This window comes from Aotus nancymaae, unplaced genomic scaffold, assembly GCF_030222135.1.
Source record: "Aotus nancymaae isolate 86718 unplaced genomic scaffold, 86718_ANA_hifiasm-v0.15.2.pri h1tg000027l, whole genome shotgun sequence".
Lineage (NCBI taxonomy): Eukaryota > Metazoa > Chordata > Mammalia > Primates > Aotidae > Aotus > Aotus nancymaae.
In genome coordinates this window covers 3749669-3768160 of record NW_026988440.1, presented here as the reverse complement: position 1 = coordinate 3768160, position 18492 = coordinate 3749669, and the positions used below count along the sequence as shown (strand labels likewise).

Genomic DNA, 18492 nt, shown 5'->3' with positions numbered 1-18492 from the left:
ACCCTCAGCTCTTTTACAAAAATTTGAGAATCACTTTAAAAATCAGTGCCAAAGTAAAAGAGAAAAGTTGAGCTTTAGAAAAGCACTTCTCCTAGAGAACACAAAAAAATTTTAAAGTCTCAGGCAAGTGTTTTTGCCCTTGTCCATTCAAAAATTTTTCTTCATTTTGATAGCAAATTCTTTCCAAGATGTTCGGAGTTCCTAAACAAAGCTGTTTAAGGGTGGAAGCACTCAGTAGCCATCTCATCCATTACTGTCTAGCAGTCATCATTCTTTTATTGTTCTTAGTTCCTGGGGAGGAGTGTCCTCACATCTGCTCAGGCACTTGCTCCAAACTCCCAATACATGACCACTACTGTCAAGGAACTCATTAAACAGCAGGGACAGAGGCTAACATTCACGTAACATACGCCATGACCCAAGGGCCACCCTAGGCACCTGAATGCACAGTTTATCTAGTCTTTGTACCCACCCTATGGAGGAATGTATTATTATTGTTATTCTCATTTTCTTTTCTTTTCTTTTTTTTTTTTTTTTTGGAGACAGAGTGTTGCTCTGTCACCCGGGTTGGAGTGCAGTGTCGCGATCTTGGCTCACTGTAACCTCTGCCTCCCGGGTTCAAGCAATTCTCCTGCCTCAGCCTCCCGAGTAGCTGGGACTACAGGCACACACCACCACACTCAGCTAATTTTTGTATTTTTAGTGGAAACGGGATTTCACCATATTGGTCAGGCTGGTCTTGAACTCCTGATCCTGTGATCCGTCCACCTCGGCCTCCCAAAGTGCTGGGATTACAGGTGTAATCCATTCTCATTTTCATAAATGAGGACTTGGAGAGTAGAGACTAAGAAACTTTTCTGCACGTGGTTGGATATGATGCCCTGGCAGCCTGACTCCAGAACCCACACTTTTAACCATCAATGTCCTCACTCACTAATCTCAGAATTAATCACATCCTGCTTCATTCTGCTAAGCCTTCAATGGATCAATAAAACACCTCTTTTCACTGTCCACTTCAATGCCTTTCACGAACTTGAAGTCCTCTGAGCCTCTCTCCTTGGATTGAAGCCCATTCTGTTCACAGGAAGAGTGCGAGGTGCCAAGTCACACTGTTCACTGGTTTATTGAGATTTGGGGAGATCCTTCCCCAAGAGACACCACAGTGTGAAAGGGACGCCACTTCCCGCCCCATAGGTCCATCTGTCTATCCCAACAGTCAAGGGTGCCTTCCTTTGGTCAGGATTCTCAACTATCCACTGGAAGCAGCTCTCCAAACCTGCCCCATTTCTTTTTTCTTAATTCTCCTCAAAAAAAAAAAAACACATAACAAAAGGGTGCAGTCTTGGGAGAAGTTGATTGTGAGTGTGGACTGAGGGTAGTACATGAATACAATGGAGATGGGGGAAGTCGGAGCAGAAACAGAGAGGCTGCAATGAGGAGAGGGTATGGACATCCCCACCAAACATGAATTGGGAGAAAGTGCATAACAATGTGCAGGGTAGGGTGCGTATGGCTCTGTTGGAAGAATACCATGATCTAAGGGAAGAAGGTACACAAGGTACATGGAGGGTACGCAGGGAAATGTGTGCAAATAGGAGAGACATGACTCAGCATGCTAGACAAATTGCACATGCCTACCCAAACACACTCAAAGGCAGACCCATGACCATGAGAGCGGCACACGTAGCTGTGAATGCAGGGTTCCCAAGAGAGCACATGTGACTGAACGTGAAGAAAGCACATGGGAAAAGCACACGTGCACATGAGCATGTTCAGTGGGCACACGCAGGAGAGGGGAGGATGCATGTGTGCTGAGCATTGAGTGCACAAAGAGCAGAGGCAAGGAGCATAGGAAACCTTGGCAAAAAGAATGAGCCCCCAAAGGAAGCAAAATTCACGGGGAGCCAAACACGAGAAAGTGTGGAATGGCAAGTAAGATGGAAAAAGATGATGACAGTGGAGAAAAGGAGAGGCCTCTTTGGGGTGGAAAGAGCACTTGTGGGGAGACCCCTGCTGGACAAGAACAGAGCACAAAGGCAGAGGAACTGCAGGGGTTGCCGTGGTAACTAGAAGAGGGTGTTGCATGTGAAGAGAAAGATGCAGTGAGGCTGCTGAGGAGGCAGCGCATGAGCAGCTTCAAGCCAGGTACAAACTTAATGGTGAAGAGGTGATACAAAATTACATGAAGCGATAAGAGAGAAAAAGGTCTGTTTCCCAGAGGTATGAGAGACCCAAATCAGCCCAGGACTCACAGAGGGACATGTATTTACAAGAGATGAGATTGGATAGCATGTTCTTCCTAGCTGGGGATGGGGACCCCCTGCTTCCTGAGTCCCCTGCCCTTCCCCTCTCCCTTTCCCTCCCCCTACTGGCCTGTCCTCCCTCACCCTGCCCTCACTTATAAAGCAAATGCACTCGACTACCATCACAGCTAAGCCGGTCAGGGGGCTCAGGGGGTCCCCTGGGCAAGCCCCCAGAGGAGTCCGGGGGTGTCGGTGGGTGGCGCCGGGAGCGGAGCTGCTGCCGAGACTGGAGTTGATGGCGCAGTTCAGAGACACGCTCCTCTTTCTGGAGGAAGAAGCACAATTGGGAGAGTGGAAGAGGAGGTCACGAAGGGGTGGGGAGGAGGGAAAGAGAGGAAGGGCACAGAAAAATGTCAGTGGAGGGCATAGGGTAAATGGACAGAAGAAATTAAAAGGAGAAATCAAAACAGAACAAGAAAGGCCAGAGAACATAATAGGGATACCAATAGGAAAAAAGAGATTAGGGAAATAGAATTTAAAAACAAAAGGAAAAAGTGAGGAAGGAGGGAAAAGTCAGTGCACACAGCTTCCAATAAATCACAGAGATTTTTGTCAGCCCAGTTGGAACATCCCTCTCTTTGGCATTGCACCAGCCCCTAATGACAGCCTGGGGCATAGTGAATGCCTGCCCAGGTCCTTTATGCTGGGGCTGCATGTGACACCCAGCTGCTGTGAGTGTTGACTGCTAGAGGCTCACAGCTGCCTCTCGCTAGTTGCCACCCACAGCCAACAACCATCCTCCTGCCTTAAGGGGGCCGAGTCAACCACATAGCTCCCACTCCAGAGCCCCTCCATCTGCCAGGCCAACACTGGATTTTAGCTGAGATAGAGTCTTGCTCAGCCCTTTCCTCTCCCCTATCCTGCCCTACTCACTCCTTACAGGTTGTCTCCTAGGACCCTCCCTCCATGAAGCAAGAACATCTGACCCTGTATCTCAGGCTTGGCTTCAGACAACCCTACCTAAGACAGAAGCCTCCTGGACCCCGTCACCCCCGCTCCCCCGCACCTCAGCAATGATCTTTTCCAGTTCACGGTTCTCCTTCTCCAACAGCCGGGACTTCTCCTCCTCGTTGTTGTTGGTCGATGACCCTGTCTTCATGGTGTCCTGCGCCTCTGACTGCCATTCCCCTCGAGTGATCAGCCTGCGCATCTGGGGGCAAATGTTTGGGCATGGGGTGGCCCAGCAGGGAAAGTAGGAGGTGGAAGGAATGCTGATAAGAAGGTTGGGCCCAACACAAGGGGAGGAGTGAGAGGAAGAGAGTGAATGGAAGGGCAGAGGAACTAAGTACTATGGGAAGGAGGGATGGAGGGAACACGAGACTAGGGAGGATGGGAGAAAAGCCAGAACCTCACCTTGGGCACAAAGAGCACAACAAGAGTAATATAGGAGGAGAAAACTATGGCAAGAGAGGCAAAGGCAAAGGCTGCATCCTGCTGGCTGGACAGAATCATGGTGACAGGGGCGGTGATGAGGCACAGGACCTAGAGGAAAAGACACATGAAGGAGTCTCAGGCCTGCAAGCTCAAACAAGATCCAGAGTTTACTTCCCATGGGAGGAAACCTACACAGACAGTTTCCTGGTGAACTTTCCCTTTGAAAAGGATCCAAATTCAGGATCCTCCTCAAATACAGATTGAGAAAAATCCCATGCTGTCCCAAACCCGTCTCCACTCTTGGTTAACAAGTCCCCCACCTCAGCCACCTCAAGGCAGGAACTCCCAGGATCTCTATGCACACATTCTAGGTCCTCCAGAGTCAGTCCCTGAGGATCCCTGGCAGGAACTGTCAACAGAGTCCACCCTATAAACCACAGACAAGTGAAACTTCTCTGCGTACTGTTTCCTCACCTATAAAGCAGGGATACTAATACCTACTTCACTGGGTAGTTGCAAGAAGATTAATGAGATAATGTCTGTAGCAGGCTTTGTAAACTGTAAAGTGCTTTATAAACCTGCAGATTAAACAAACTTTTTAAGACTTCTAAGCAACAGATCCCAGATCTAGCACTGATTCTTCCTAGTCTACCACATCTGGGCTGCAGTAGTCAGCCCACAGGGTCAATGCCATGGGGTCAATGCTCACTGCCACATTGTAGATAGCCATGCCCACGGCCCGGTGATCGTTGATCTTCTCAGTGGACACACTCTTAGTCTCGTAAGCAAGAAAGATTCCCAGCAGCAGCAACAGCCCCTTGTAACCATAGAAAATGCCTAGGATGGCAGGAGAGAGTCACTTGAGCAACAAGGACCACAATGCTCCTCACTCCATCCCCATCCTCTCTCTGCCCTTCACCTACTCCACAATGGAAAGGGGGCCCCCCTCTCCAATCCAGCCCCTTTGACCTAGCAAACCTCACCCTGTGTCCCCTACCCTCTATGTCCCCCAGACCGCATCACTTCCTCCTGGGATTCACACAGGAAGGCAATGGTGGTGAGCTGCTGTCAGTCAGGCAAGAGCTTGTTGAATATCCAAAAATAGGCCAGTCTGGGCCACACATGCCTCACCCTTACTCTCCAGGTGGGAAGGTGGCTTTCCAGGCAAAGGGTAGATTTGCCATTTGTGACCATGAATCAAAGCAATGTTCATAAGGCCAAAGGGGATCTAAAAGATAATGTCAAGTCTGGAGGTGAGGTTACCCCAACTTGTCCCTCTGCTGAACACAAGCTCTTCATCTCTGCTTTGGGCCCTAAGCTCCTCATAGCAAAAGAGCAACTCTCCCCTATTCTTAGAAAAGATTAGTGCAATAACAAAGATTGAGGTGTTCACACTGGGTTGACAAGCTCTCTACCTTCTCTTCCAAAGACCCTCACCCTCCGAGCCCTCTGCCCCTGCCCTCCCTCCTGCTTTTGTGCGTCCCTGCCCTCCTTTGCCCACAGCCCACACACCAAGCCATGTATTCATCTTCCTGGAGCTGCAGTGCTCCAACTGGGGCAGAATAGAGACGTCGATATCTTCCTTTGGTTCCTCCTTGGCAAATGTCTAGGATAGAAAAAGGGTCACAAGAAAGATGGTTGCCAGCCTCCCTTCCTCTCCTCAATGCTTCTCAGCCTCTGGCTTCCAACTGTTTTCTTTTGAGAGCCTCAATACTGATGCCAAATCTCACTCTAGACCTGGGAATGTTTTCCTGAACCCTTGGAGGTACTTGTTCCCCACTTTCCCTGATGCTTGAAAATTCAACACACCCTTCCCAGATCCCCACCCCTTTCTTTCTTCAGTTGAATCTGGAGGCCTACAAGAGGCTCCTTCCAGGAAGGAGAGGAAGAGCTTCCAATATGAGGAAGGCACTCTCACCAAGTAGCTTCACCCGTCAAGACCACACACAGCCCTGGGGTCCTAATGGCCAGTAAGCCCTGTTCATTCTCCTGACCTCAGCACCTTCTCTCCAGCAGTACCTCAATGGTGCGGTGCAAAGGGTCCACGATCTGCCAGATGGCGAGAGTGAGGACATCCATGCCCACCAGCAGGCCCACGGTGGCATACAGCTTCCAGGGCTCCAGAGTCTGGATAAATATGTGGGGAGCACAGGCACATCGGGGGAAAATGCTTCATGCCCCAGGAGCCAAGGATTTAGGGACTGAGGATTGGGCAGCAGCTCACCTTCCTCCACTCCTTCTTTTCTTCCTTCTTTGTGAAGACTGTGTGGACCCACCAAATCTTGGTGAACATGGAGCCATAGCCCAGACTAAAGCCCAGGCCCAGGAGCCAGAGGCGGGCCTAGAAAACAAGAACAGGCACAGGCAGAATAGGGTAGGGTAGTAGCCAGGACTGAAGTAAAGATGGGCAGAACCCTAAGGGAGTGTGGGCAGGGAGCACATGATGACACAGGGAGGATGGGGAAATGTGAATAGGACGGGGAGCAGCAGCGGGAGGGCAGCCTCTCCATCGTGAGAGGCTCATCCACCCTCTACTTCTACACTACCAGGGTGATCTTGCTAACATCCTGGCTTTACTGGACAAAAACCCCCTACCACTCCCAAGTATTTATAAGTTACAGCCTGAACACCTCTGGACGTGATACAGGCCCTTCACAACATGCTCCCACCCACCTGGCCAGGCTCATGTCACAGCCCCGCATCCACCCCTCTCCAGACATGCTGAACTACTCACTTTCTCTTGATCTACTCTCTTTTCATGTATTTTCTAGCCACATGATGCTTCCTATGCCCCCGGAGTAGCCTTCCTCTATTTCTCTAGCTGATAAAATCCTATTTGCCCTTCAGTATTCAAAGGCCACCTCTACAGTGAGGTCCACCCAATCACACCAACCATTAGCTGTGTTCCCTTCTTTGTCCCCAAAGTACTTTGTGCAGATCCCTACTCTGGAACCTCTCCTACTGCACTGCAGCTAATTGTCTGCCTCTCCAGCTGCACTCTGGCCTCACTGGGAACAGAGGATTCCTGATAACTGCATGTGCAAATGTCATGTGCACAGATGTATGATCAGGACAGCACAGAATAGAGGAAAGAGAGAGCAAGGACAGGCAGATCAGGAGGAAGAGTGGATGGTTCCACCAGTGGAACAGAAAACCACTCAATTATCAATGTTGAAGCTGGCCTCTCCCCATAGCGCTACAACCTTTCATGTAGAGTCCCAGAGACTCTCCTCCCTGTGTTGCAGTGGTCCCTTCCCCCCAACTCTCTCTGCAGTCTGTTTCAATGTATGCCTCCATCCTTCCAAACCCAGCAGAGGCTCCCTGGGAAGTCCGCAATTCTGATTCTTAGCCGGCACACCATAGACAAGCCATCATTGTTCAGGAGACCTTTGGGCAGACCCCCTTCCTTTGTCTTCAGTGTCTCCCTCCTCTTCTCTGCAAGGCCTACCATGGCAACCTTGGAACTGACAAGTAAATTACAGAATGAAAATGGCCTGGAGGCACAGAAAGAAGGGACAGAGCCAAACAGAGACCAGAGGAGAGATGCTACAAGCAACGAACAGGGACAAGAGTCAAGGAAAGCTGAGGAGGAAAGGCAGAGAATCATAAATCACTGGAGGCACTCCTGAGATGGGTGGGAGAGCCATATTCTGTAAGGAATTTGCCCACCACCTCCTCACCTGGCAGACGAAAGGAAACTGGTTCCTCCCAATGTGGTAACCATCCAGCCCAAGAGGGAAGACAGCAGCTAATGCCAGTGAGCAGCCCACAGCAGTCAGGTTGTTCAGGTTGGGCTGTGAGTTCTGGATATAACTAGGGCAGAGGTGGAGAGGGTGAGAGAGAGAGAATTACCCTTCTTCTCCAGGGAGGCTTAGCTCTCCAAATGCCATGCAATGGCATGACCCCAATTTCAGGGCCAGGGGCTAAAGGAAGACAGGATTGGAGAAGACAGTGGAGCCTTGAGAGGCAAAGCAGTGCAGTCATGGGGCTGAAGGTGGGGTTACAGATGCCTTCTGGAGCACAGGGCCCCCACTAGAATACAGTCTATTTCTGTAGAGTCCAAGACCGTGAGACCTGGCCCCAAAGTTGTTTTTTTCTCTTTTTTTCTTTTTTTCTTCCAGTTAGCTACTTTGGAGTAGGTGTGGGGCTTATATCTGGTTTCCCCATTTTCATTCTCAGTAAGTCAGAATGAAAAACTCATGATACGTGGCCATGGGAGTTATACAGGTTTCATTCTTATCCTGTCCAGGAACACAATCAGTATCTTGGAGAGGCAGACAAGGAAAATGTCAGAAGAGAAACTTACCGGACATGTGAGTTGTAGATGTTAAAGGACAGACAGACAACAGCTAGGACAATGCCCAGGCTGGAGAGAACCGAGACGGAGATAAAGAGTTTCTGTGACAGGAAGCGGAATGTCTTGATGACCAGGGTCTGGTCAGCTGGGGGGGACCCTCCTGCATGGCACAGGGGAGAAAGAGGGGAAGGGAAAAAAGAAAGGAAGGAGGACAAAGGAATGAAGACCCGGGATAGGAGAAAAGGGTAAAGAACTAGATTGCTGACAGACATTCAGTCTTTGGCTGGGGCTATGAGACCCTAACTGCACTGAACAGAGGTGACTGCAGGCAGAATGCTCAGTGCCACTGGGGCTCTCAGGAAGCAAACAGAAATGAGATGAGAAGATGTGAGTCAATGGTCTCTCCATAGCTTGGGAAATGCTGAGGCATGTCACCAAAGTTGTAGTCTTTGTTTTTGTTTAAGTTTTTCTGTCTTCTTATAGCAAAGGAAAATGGGAAGAAAAAGAAGGGAATAACTGAAAAATGTTGTAAGGTCTCTTATAACCCAAATCAAACTTTCAAATGACAATTATGAAATCATAAAGCTAAAGGGGCCTTGAAGTATCTAGTGTGGGCACCTAATCTTAAGAAAAAAACACTAATCTGAGATTTTAATCCTGACAGGGTGATATACCCAAAGGTGTTTTCCAGTTATTAAGGGGAAGTTCAAATTTGTCAGAGTTCACCAAAAAAATTAATTTCAATTTGCTTACTTTTTTTTTTAAAGAATAATTTAGGCCATGCAGCATTTATAGCAATCCAGAACACTGTCCTAAATTCAAATTATAAAAAAAAAAAAGTGCAAAACTCCAGCAGTGCTGGGAATAACAAGATTTCCACTGGGCAGGGCAGATGGCTGCTGTCTTCAATGGCTGGGCCTCCCCTTCATTATCAAGGAGACTTTCTTTTATCAGTAGGTCCTTCCTTTTGTCCACCTTCAGTTTCTCTCCTATGTCCTATCATGTAGGCCACCAGGTACACAAAGAATAACTGCTTACTTTCCCCCTTCAAAAAGTATTATTTTGAGGGATGAAATACTACCTATTAGGTACATTGTACACTAGTCTGGTGACAGGCATACTAAAAGCATGGCTTCACCACTGTGCAATATATTCATGTAACACAACTGCACGTGTACCTCCAAATTACATAAAAATACATATAAAAATAAAAAGCACATTTTAACAGATGACAAATGCATGAGGTTTTCCCTCCTCCTCCAAGGTTTAAGCAACCGTCTTCTTGACAGAGACAGACAAAGAGACAGCTCTGGGCTTGAAGTAGCTGGTTCAAATATATCAAGACACCAGGACATCTGGGAAACCCAAATGGAGTTTCCATTTCCCGCCCTCTGTCCACCCCCTGCCTCTAATCCCCAGTTACCCCAGCAATGTGCTACTAAAAATAGTACTAACCACCGCCTATTCCCTTTCCAAATACACCAGTCTCCCCTACCCACGCCTTAGGGGTTGTATTCACTCTTACTTAACCCTTTCTCCTGGCCCGGCTGCCAGTCACATTCCAGCCTAATGGTCTCCACCATCCCATCCTCAAATACCTGACTATTTTCCTTGATTGTCCACAGGGGCTGAAGGAAAATACAAACAAGACCCACTCACCAATCCACTTATCTGTTTTGGACCAGGAAAGATCATCCTTGGTGCTGTCATAGTAGCCAATCTTCTTGTAGCTGCCACCTGGGCAGATGACAATCAAACAAGTGAACACAGGGAGCCAAAGAGCTGACCCAGGCATTTTCAGCTTCCAGCTTCCCTAGAGCTTTCCATGGCTGCATCTGATTTTATTTTCACCTGAGTCCCTAAAGGATGCTTGGAAGGACCTACAGGTTGCTTGAATCAGCAACATGTCTTAAAAGCAATATAATAAGGTGGTTCCCAAGGCAACTCAAGTAAATAAGAATATCTATGTTAAAACGTCTTCAGTGAGGAGGCTCCCCAACATGTCTGCCACCTATTCCATTCCTCACACCTCTCTCGGCGAGATGTCTCTCACTTTGATTTTGGCTTCTAAAGCTTTACACATATTCTGCTTATTCTCCCTCTCATGACGGGCAGGCTCTGTTTTCCCAGTGGCTTTCATTTTAATTTTAGAACATTATCTTCCATTGGCTTGGGTTTTAATTCCTTGGATAAGTTATATCTGCCTCTTAAGGAGCCATTAAGTAAAATTTGGTCACTTCTAAGAATTCTGTTCTAGAACTGTTTCTGTTACCAGAGCTTTTCCTTCAAAAGCCAACTCACACTCCTTTCACTGTGGCTGAAGTCCATTTCCTCTTGTCCTGGATACAAAGAGGAGCTGAGAGGATGTGGAGGTGGGGAGAAAGGAAGAAAGAAACTTTTCACAGGAGGCCAAGAAATAGCTCTCTTGGCCATGCTGTAAAAGACTGAGAGTGGAGTGGAGTAGAAAAATTAACTCCTAGAAGTTCTGCAAATACATAAGTGTGCTAAGTTACAAGAAAATACAATCTACAAAAGCCAAGTTATACACACTGAAGATAAATTAGAAATGATAGTTTATATAGCAAGGAAACTTGATGGATTCCCTTAAAAAAAATAGCGATTCTCCTGGATTCAGCTTTCTTGAGTCTAACTGACAGGTAATCAACCTCTCAACCCAAGCCACACCAGGAGAAATTCCTGAAATTAAAATGAAAGCCACTGCCAGAGAGAGTAGCTGTTTTTAAGCCTCTTTTCTTTTTCCTTTTTTTTTTTTTTTTTTTTTGAGACAGGGTCTCACTCTGACACCCAGGCTGCAGTGCAGTGGCATGATCTTGGCTCACTGCAACCTCTGCCTCCCAGGCTCAAGCGATTCTCCTGCCCCATCCTCCCAAGTAGGTGGGACTACAGGCACCTGCCACCATGCCCAGCTAAATTTTTTGCTATTTTTAGTAGAAACAAGGTTTCACTATGTTAGCCAGGTTGGTCTTAAACTCCTGACCTTGTGATCTGCCTGCCTCGGCCTCCCAAAGTGCTGGGATTACAGGTGTGAGCCACTGCACCCGGCCTGCACACCTCTTTTCAAGAGCAAAACCAGTGTAACTCAAAGGCATCAATTTTCTTGTAGCTAAGCTTTTTATTATTATTTACAAGCTTGATGAGCAGAGTTAAAAGAGAAGGGCAGAAGTGGAGAGGTGCCAGGGCAATCCTGTGAAGACTCTGGCATTCTTCCCCAGGTGGCATCCCATCCCAGCCCCTGCCTGGCCCCATGTCCTGTCCCCTCCTGCCCCTGTACTCACCCTGCAGCTGCTCGATAAGCGTCCATGCCATCCGAGAGCCGCTGGCATCAAACACCACATGGCCCTGACGGAAGGAACATGTGGAGGAAGGCAAAGGGGACAAAAGCAGGAGTGAAAGAGAACATCAGGGACTCTTTAAATCTTTCTGTTTTTGATGTAATTGCGCCTCTGAATGAATGCTATTTATGGCATTTGCCTGCATATAGGACATACCCCAGATGCCCATACCCTAGATTTTAGAAACATTATTCTTTGGACAAGGAGCTTCACTCATGAGATTTGAATGGGAAAAAGTCCCCAGACAGAACACCAGCAGGCTTCTGGTTGTGTGGCCTAAGCAAGTCAGCAAATCTCTCTGGAAACTAATCTTTTCATTTTAAAATGAATAAGGAGATGATCTTTCAGACTGTTTTGTCTTTCAAAATCCTACAATTATCTGACTCATGAATACTTGGACTAGTTTGAAAAGAAACAAGGGAAGGAGTTAAAAAAACTGGAATACATCATTTTTTTCCCCTCTAGTCTTTGATGGGTTTTTCTAATTTGAAGATCCCTACTTCTCTGGCCAGAGACTGATCATTGAAAATAAGTAACTGAGAAAAACCAAGAATGTATCTTTGTAGAAGGTGCCTCTCAGGAGTCTCTCTCGAGATTGGGAAGACAGGGGAGTATCAAGGAAGTTGTTGTAACTCACAGAGACACCCTCAAAGGACGAGGAGTTCATTGCCCGGTAGATTTGGTCGGTAATGGTCTGGTTGTTGTAGTTGAAGTCTTCCAGGCGCACGCCGGAACGGCCGCCTCCTCCGGATGTCTTGTTCAGGGCCAATGCCAAGGCCCAGATGGCATCGTAGGCCAGCGGTGCCTCCTGGAAGCCTCCTGTCTCCTCAGGGTGTCTTTTCAGTCGCTTGGTTAGTTTTTCCACAAATTCCTGGGATGTCTTGGGAGGAAAAAATCATGAGGAAAGAAATGAAATGTGCGTGGGTGCAGGGAAGGGGTGCAATCCAATTCTAGCTCAAACACTTCTACTTGAATGGATGGTTTGTGTTCCTGTTGTCAGATTGAGCATATGTACATTCAAAATCTTTAACTATATCCATGTGTCTGTCTTAGATCAGAAGCTACTGACTAGAGCAGGGATTAGCTGTGTCCGATGGTCTCAGTGTATGTAACTGCTAGCTCAGAACTACAGACAGACAAGTTTGACAAATAAACACTTCGGATAATGAGTGGCAAAGGATGGAAGGTAGAGCTAGAGTAAAGGAGGAGATATGCATATTCCACTGAAGAGCTGTGACATTGATGTTCACTGATCCTTCTGACTTTCTTAACAGAGTTAACCCAGGATCTCACAGCTCCTACAATTCTGAAAGATCCTAGAAAAGATGACAGCACAGTCTTCTCACTCTGTCTGCCAACCAGGAGGATTTCTCTTCAGTGTGCTAACTTCTTGCCATTCTTGTGTGCTTTCAGTTCACTGCCTCTTGGAGGGTTTTCAGAAGACTGAAAACTACAGAAATATCCTTCACATTTTTTAAGTCCATTACTCAATCCTACCCACACCCCTCCCAACACTCAACCTTCTTTTTCCAAGGAAGCCAAAAAGAATGATAGTTCCTTTAACTCTCTCATGAACTGGGTCAGGAGAGCTGACTTTGTATACCTTGTGGTAATCTTGTTTGGCTAAAAAACTGTAGGTAAATTATTTAACCTCTTGGAATTGCATTCTACATACTGGAGAAAATCAAACCATTCCTTCCTTACCTCCCAGACACCATACATGAAAAGGCTTAGCAACCACTTCTTGGGAAAGCACAAGTAATACACAGGAGACATACAAATAATTGTTTGGGTTTGGAATGTATTAACACACATTCTAATAAAAGAATAAATAGTTGCCGGGCGCGGTGGCTCAAGCCTGTAATCCCAGCACTTTGGGAGGCCGAGGCGGGTGGATCACGAGGTCAAGAGATCGAGACCATCCTGGTCAACATGGTGAAACCCCGTCTCTACTAATACAAAAAATTAGCTGGGCACGGTGGCGCGTGCCTGTAATCCCAGCTACTCAGGCGGCTGAGGCAGGAGAATTGCCTGAACCCAGGAGGCGGAGGTTGCGGTGAGCCGAGATCGCGCCATTGCACTCCAGCCTGGGTATCAAGAGCGAAACTCCGTCTCAAAAAAAAAAAAAAAAAAAAAAAAAGAATAAATAGAAGAATGAAGAATAAATAAGTAACTTTGTTCCTCAAGCCTTACCTACTTTTCTCTCCAACTTTCTAGAGAGATGGAGAAGTGAGATATGCAAAGAGCACAGGCAGTGTAGTGCAGTGGCTGCTATACTGGGCTTTAAAGCAGCCTGGGCTTTGAAGATGCAATGGGCATGGGCTCTACCCTTGAGCCCTCTCTTAATCATCAGCATCTAGCAGTGTGCCCACCCATAATGAAGGAACAATAAATGTCCATTGGATTAGGCCAGTGAAAATACTCTGTAAAGTATTTAACAATAGATATGTGTCATTATACATTCGTCCAAACCCATAGAATATATAACACAAAGGGTAAACTCTAATGTAAACTATGGACTTTGGGGGATTATGATGTATCAATGTAAGTTCATCAGTTAACAAATACACCACTCTGGTGGAGGATGTTGATAATGTGGAAGGCTATGCACATGGGGAGTATATGAGAAGTATCTGTACCTTCATCTCAATTCTGCTGTGAAATTAAAACTACTCAAAAAAAAAAAAAAAAAGGCCATGCATAGTGACTCATGACTCATGTCTGTAATCTTAGCACTTTGGGAGGCTGAGATGGGCAGACTGCCTGAGCTCAGGAGTTCGAGACCAGCTGGGCAAGATGGTGAAACCCCATCTCTACTAAAATACAAAATATTAGTCAGGCATAGTGGTGCGTGCTTGCAGTCCCAACTACTTGGGAGGCTGAGGGCTGAGGCAAGAGAATAGCTTCAACCCATGGCGAAGGTTACAGTGAGCTGAGATGATGCCACTGCACTCCAGCATGGGCAACAGAGCGAGATCCATCTCAGAAAAAAAAAAAAAAAGGCTTTATAAAAAGTAAGTCAGGCCAGACACGGCACAGTGGCTCACGTTTGTAATCCCAACACTTTGGGAGGCAGCAGTGGGCGGATCACCAGAGGCCAGGGGTTCCAAACCAGCCTGGCCAACCTGGTAAAACCCCATCTCTACTAAAAATACAAAAATTAGCTGGGTGTGGTGGTGGGCTCCCATAATCCCAGTTACTCGGGAGGCTGAGGCAGGAGAATTGATTGAACTCAGGAGATGGATGCTGCAGTGAGCCGAGATCACACCACTGCATTCCAGCCTGGGCAATAGAGTGAGACTGTCTTAAAAAAAAAAAAAAAAAAAAAAGGCTGTGTGCAGTGGCTCACACCTGTAATCCCAGCACTTTGGCTGTAATCCCAGCACTTTGGGAGGCTGAGGCAGGCAGATCACGAGGTAAAGAGATCAAGACCATCCTAGCCAACATAGTGAAACTCTGTCTCTACTAAAAATATAAAAATTAGCCAGGCGTGGTGGCACGCAACTATAGTCCCAGCTACTCAGGAGGCTGAGGCAGGAGAATCATTTGAACCTGGGAGGCAGAGGTTGCAGTGAGCCAAGATCATGCCACAGCACTACAGTCTGGCAACAAGAGCAAGACTCCCTCTCAATTAAAAAAAAAAAAAATCAGCAGGTGCAGGTGGGTCATGCCTGTAATCCAAACACTTTCAGAGGCCAAGGCAGGATGACTGCTTCAGCCCCTGAGTTTGAGACTAGATTCGGCAATACAGAGAGGACCCAACTCTACAAAACTTTTTTTAAAAATTAGCCAGACTTGGCCAGGCATGGTGGCTCACGCCTGTAATCCCAGCACTTTGGGAAGCTGAGGTGTGCAGATCATGAGGCCAGGAGTTTGAGATCAGCCTGGCCAAATGGTGAAACCCTGTCTCTACTAAAAATACAAAAAATTAGCCAGGTGTGGTGATGCACACCTGAAATCCCAGCTACTGGGGAGACTGAGGCAGGAGAATCACCTGAACCCAGGAGGCAGAGGTTGCAGTGAGCGGAGATAGCATCATTGCACTCCAGCCTGGGCGACAGAGCAAGACTCCATCTAAAGAGAATAAAAAAAAATTAGCCAGACTTGGTGGCATATGCCTGTGATTCTAGCCTACTCGGGAGGGGTTGAGATGGGTGGATGGCCCAGAAGGTTAAGGCTGCAGTAATTGCACCACTGCACTCCTGCCTGGGCAACAGAGGGATACTTTGTCTTGGGAAAAAGAAAAATTCTGTTGGGTAGATAAATGGATGAATTTATATTTTAATTATTCTACTTGCTATAAAATCTCAAAAAAGTTATTAAACCTCACTAGTTGGATATTCAGCTTTAAAATGAGAATAATACTATCTAAAAGAGTTAGCATGCCGGGCGCGGTGGCTCATGCCTGTAATCCCAGCACTTTAGGAGGCTGAGGTGGGTGGACCATGGTGGATCACGAGGTCAAGAGATCAAGACCATCCTGGTCAACATGGTGAAACCCCGTCTCTACTAAAAATACAAAAAATTAGCTGGGCATGGTGGCGCGTGCCTGTAATCCCAGCTACTCAGGAGGCTGAAGCAGGAGAATTGTCTGAACCCAAGAGGCGGAGGTTGCGGTGAGCCAAGATCGCGCCATTGCACTCCAGCCTGGGTAACAAGAGCAAAACTCCGTCTCCAAAAAAAAAAAAAAAAAGTTGCATAAGAATGAAATAGGGCCCGGCTCAGTGGCTAAAGCCTATAATCCCAGCACTTTGGGAGGTCAAGGTGGGCAGATCACGGGGTCAGGAATTTGAGACCAGCCTGGCCAATATGGTGAAACCCTATCTCTACTAAAATTACAAAAATTAGCCAGGCATGGTGGTGCACACCTGTAGTCCCAGCTACTTGGGAGGCTAACGCAGAAGAATCACTTGAACCCAGGAGGCAGAGGTTGCAGTGACCCAAGATCGTGCCAGGGCACTCCAGCCTGAGCAACAGAGCAAGACTGCATATCAAAAAAAAAAAAAAAAAAAAAAGGCCGAGCGCAGTGGCTCAATCCTATAATCCCAGCACTTTGGGAGGCCAAGGTGGGCAGATCATGAGGTCAAGAGATCGAGACCATCCTGACCAACGTGATGAAACCCCGTCTCTTCTAAAAATACAAAAATTAGCTGGGCATGGTGGCGTGCGCCTGTAGTCCCAGTTACTCAGGTGGCTGAGGCAGGAGAATTGCCTGAACCCGGGAGGCGGAGGCTGCAGTGAGCCGAGATTGTGCCACTGCACTCCAGCCTGGCGCCTGGCGACAGAGTGAGACTCTGTCTCAAAAAAAAAAAAAAACACAAGAATGAAATAAGAACGTGTATAAAAATGCTGGGTATAACACATGGACACAGGGAGGGGAGCGCTACACACGGGGGTCTGTTGGGGGGAAATAGAGGAGGGACAGCGGCGGGTAGGGAGTAGGGGAGAGATAGCATGGGGAGAAATGCCAGATATAGGTGAAGGGGAGGAAGGCAGCAAATCACACTGCCACGTATGCACCTATGCAACAACCTTGCATGTTCTTCACATGTACCCCAAAACCTAAAATGCAATAAATAAATAAATAAATAAATAAAATTTTTAAAATGCTGGGTATAAAGTTACATTTTCTCTATGTGAATTTCCTTGACTCTCAATCTCATCTTTGTTATTGATACTGAGATCTATAATTTCAGCCCAATATTTCAAGTCCATATTTCTAACTGACTCTGAGGCATTTATAAATTCATGATGAATAATCTCAAAATCAAAATATCCAAGACGAAGCTAAATTTTTCCTTACTCCCAAACAGTTCCCAGTAAATGAGATTGAAGCCTTGGAATCACATTAAACTCTCAAATCACTGAGTCCTCTTAACTCTTTTGTTGAAACGTTTCATTGACATCGATCCTTCCTTACACAGAATGATGATGTTGATGATGATGATGACAGTGATGGCTAACATTTATGCAGTCCTTAGTATGTATCAAGCATTTTCCTCAGGAACCTGTATCACCTTATTTAATCCTCAAACCATCCAATGAAGTGTTATTAGCCCCATTTTAGAGATAAGAAAACTGAGGCACAGAAAAGTTATATAACTTGCCTAAAAAAGTTATACTGCTAGTGAGTAGCAGAGCTAACCCATACTCTTACCAGCCACCCTACACAGTCTCTGTACATGAGACTGCCTTTCTCCAAGAGCACCTGCACAAACAGCAGCTAGGCTAATATTTTCTGAGTAGTCCTTTGGCTTTAAATTGAAAGATTGGTCTAACCAATCTTCAGTTCAAGGTAAATACAGCACCAAAAAATCACCCAGATGGAAAGGAATTAATCTGCTCAGCATGATGTTGTCCCCTGCCCAGATCATCATACTCTCTGCTCAAGCCAGGTCACTACCAACACACACCACTGCTCCTGACACCCCATGAGTAGAATTAGTAAAAAACAATGCTTCCCTCTTGAGTCGGTAAAGATACAGTTATAGATTGTCAAAGAGAAACTTTACTATGTAGCTCAAGGAAATCTGAACAATAAAGACCCCTCAACCCATAACAATTAGTTAATCAACCAAGTGCAATTTACACCTAATTATTTTAACAGCCTTGTCTGGCTCTCAAGAATGGATGCTTGATAGTGAGCTAAAATGTATATGCTGAGGTAGCTTTTAGTTTGTACTGGTCCTAGATCTGACAAGATCTCTACCCCAATCAGGATTTACTCACAATCTTATCTCCAGGCTGCCACCTCCCACATTCCACTCTAGCCCACAGCAACATTTCTCTAAAATCACTCTAGCCCACTCTCCATTTCTACGTAGGGTCCCTAAAGATGTTTTCTCTAAACCAGGGGTTCTCAGTCTCTGCACTATTGACGTTTTGAGCAAGATAATTCTTTGTTGTGAGAGGCTGTAGGATATTTAGAATCATCTTTGGCTTCTACACATTAGATATCAGAAGCATGTATCCCTCCCCATGCCCTACCCGCAACTGTAACAACCAAAAGTGCCTCCAGATAGTGTAGCCTCTGGTTGAAAACCACTACTCAGGCCAGTTGCCATGGCTCACGCCTGTAATCCCAGCACTTCGGGAGGCCAAGACCGGTGGATCATGAGGTCAAGAGATCAAGAGCATCCTGGCCTACATGGTGAAAACCTATCTC

The 18492-nt window shown here is 46.6% G+C and overlaps 1 protein-coding gene across 4 annotated transcripts in view; it reads right to left on the bottom strand.

Annotated features, from left to right (window-relative positions):
• Window positions 1–1107: 1107 nt before the first annotated feature.
• The window catches only part of GABBR1 (gamma-aminobutyric acid type B receptor subunit 1), a 31912-nt gene continuing 14527 nt past the window's right edge, over window positions 1108–18492 (bottom strand). For 3 of the 4 annotated variants that reach the window (XM_012477455.3, XM_064380654.1, XM_012477457.3), the window contains 12 exons: window positions 11965–12207; window positions 11271–11334; window positions 9634–9711; window positions 7984–8134; window positions 7358–7490; window positions 5902–6018; window positions 5697–5804; window positions 5190–5283; window positions 4387–4514; window positions 3657–3785; window positions 3310–3453; window positions 1108–2568 (listed from right to left, as the gene is read on the bottom strand). In XM_012477455.3, coding sequence (XP_012332878.2) covers window positions 2395–2568; window positions 3310–3453; window positions 3657–3785; window positions 4387–4514; window positions 5190–5283; window positions 5697–5804; window positions 5902–6018; window positions 7358–7490; window positions 7984–8134; window positions 9634–9711; window positions 11271–11334; window positions 11965–12207 — 1563 coding nt within the window. In that variant the 3' untranslated portion in view covers window positions 1108–2394. Of the gene's footprint in view, window positions 2569–3309; window positions 3454–3656; window positions 3786–4386; window positions 4515–5189; window positions 5284–5696; window positions 5805–5901; window positions 6019–7357; window positions 7491–7983; window positions 8135–9633; window positions 9712–11270; window positions 11335–11964; window positions 12208–18492 lie in introns of those variants that run through there. The other variant, XM_064380653.1, reaches the window with a different exon arrangement.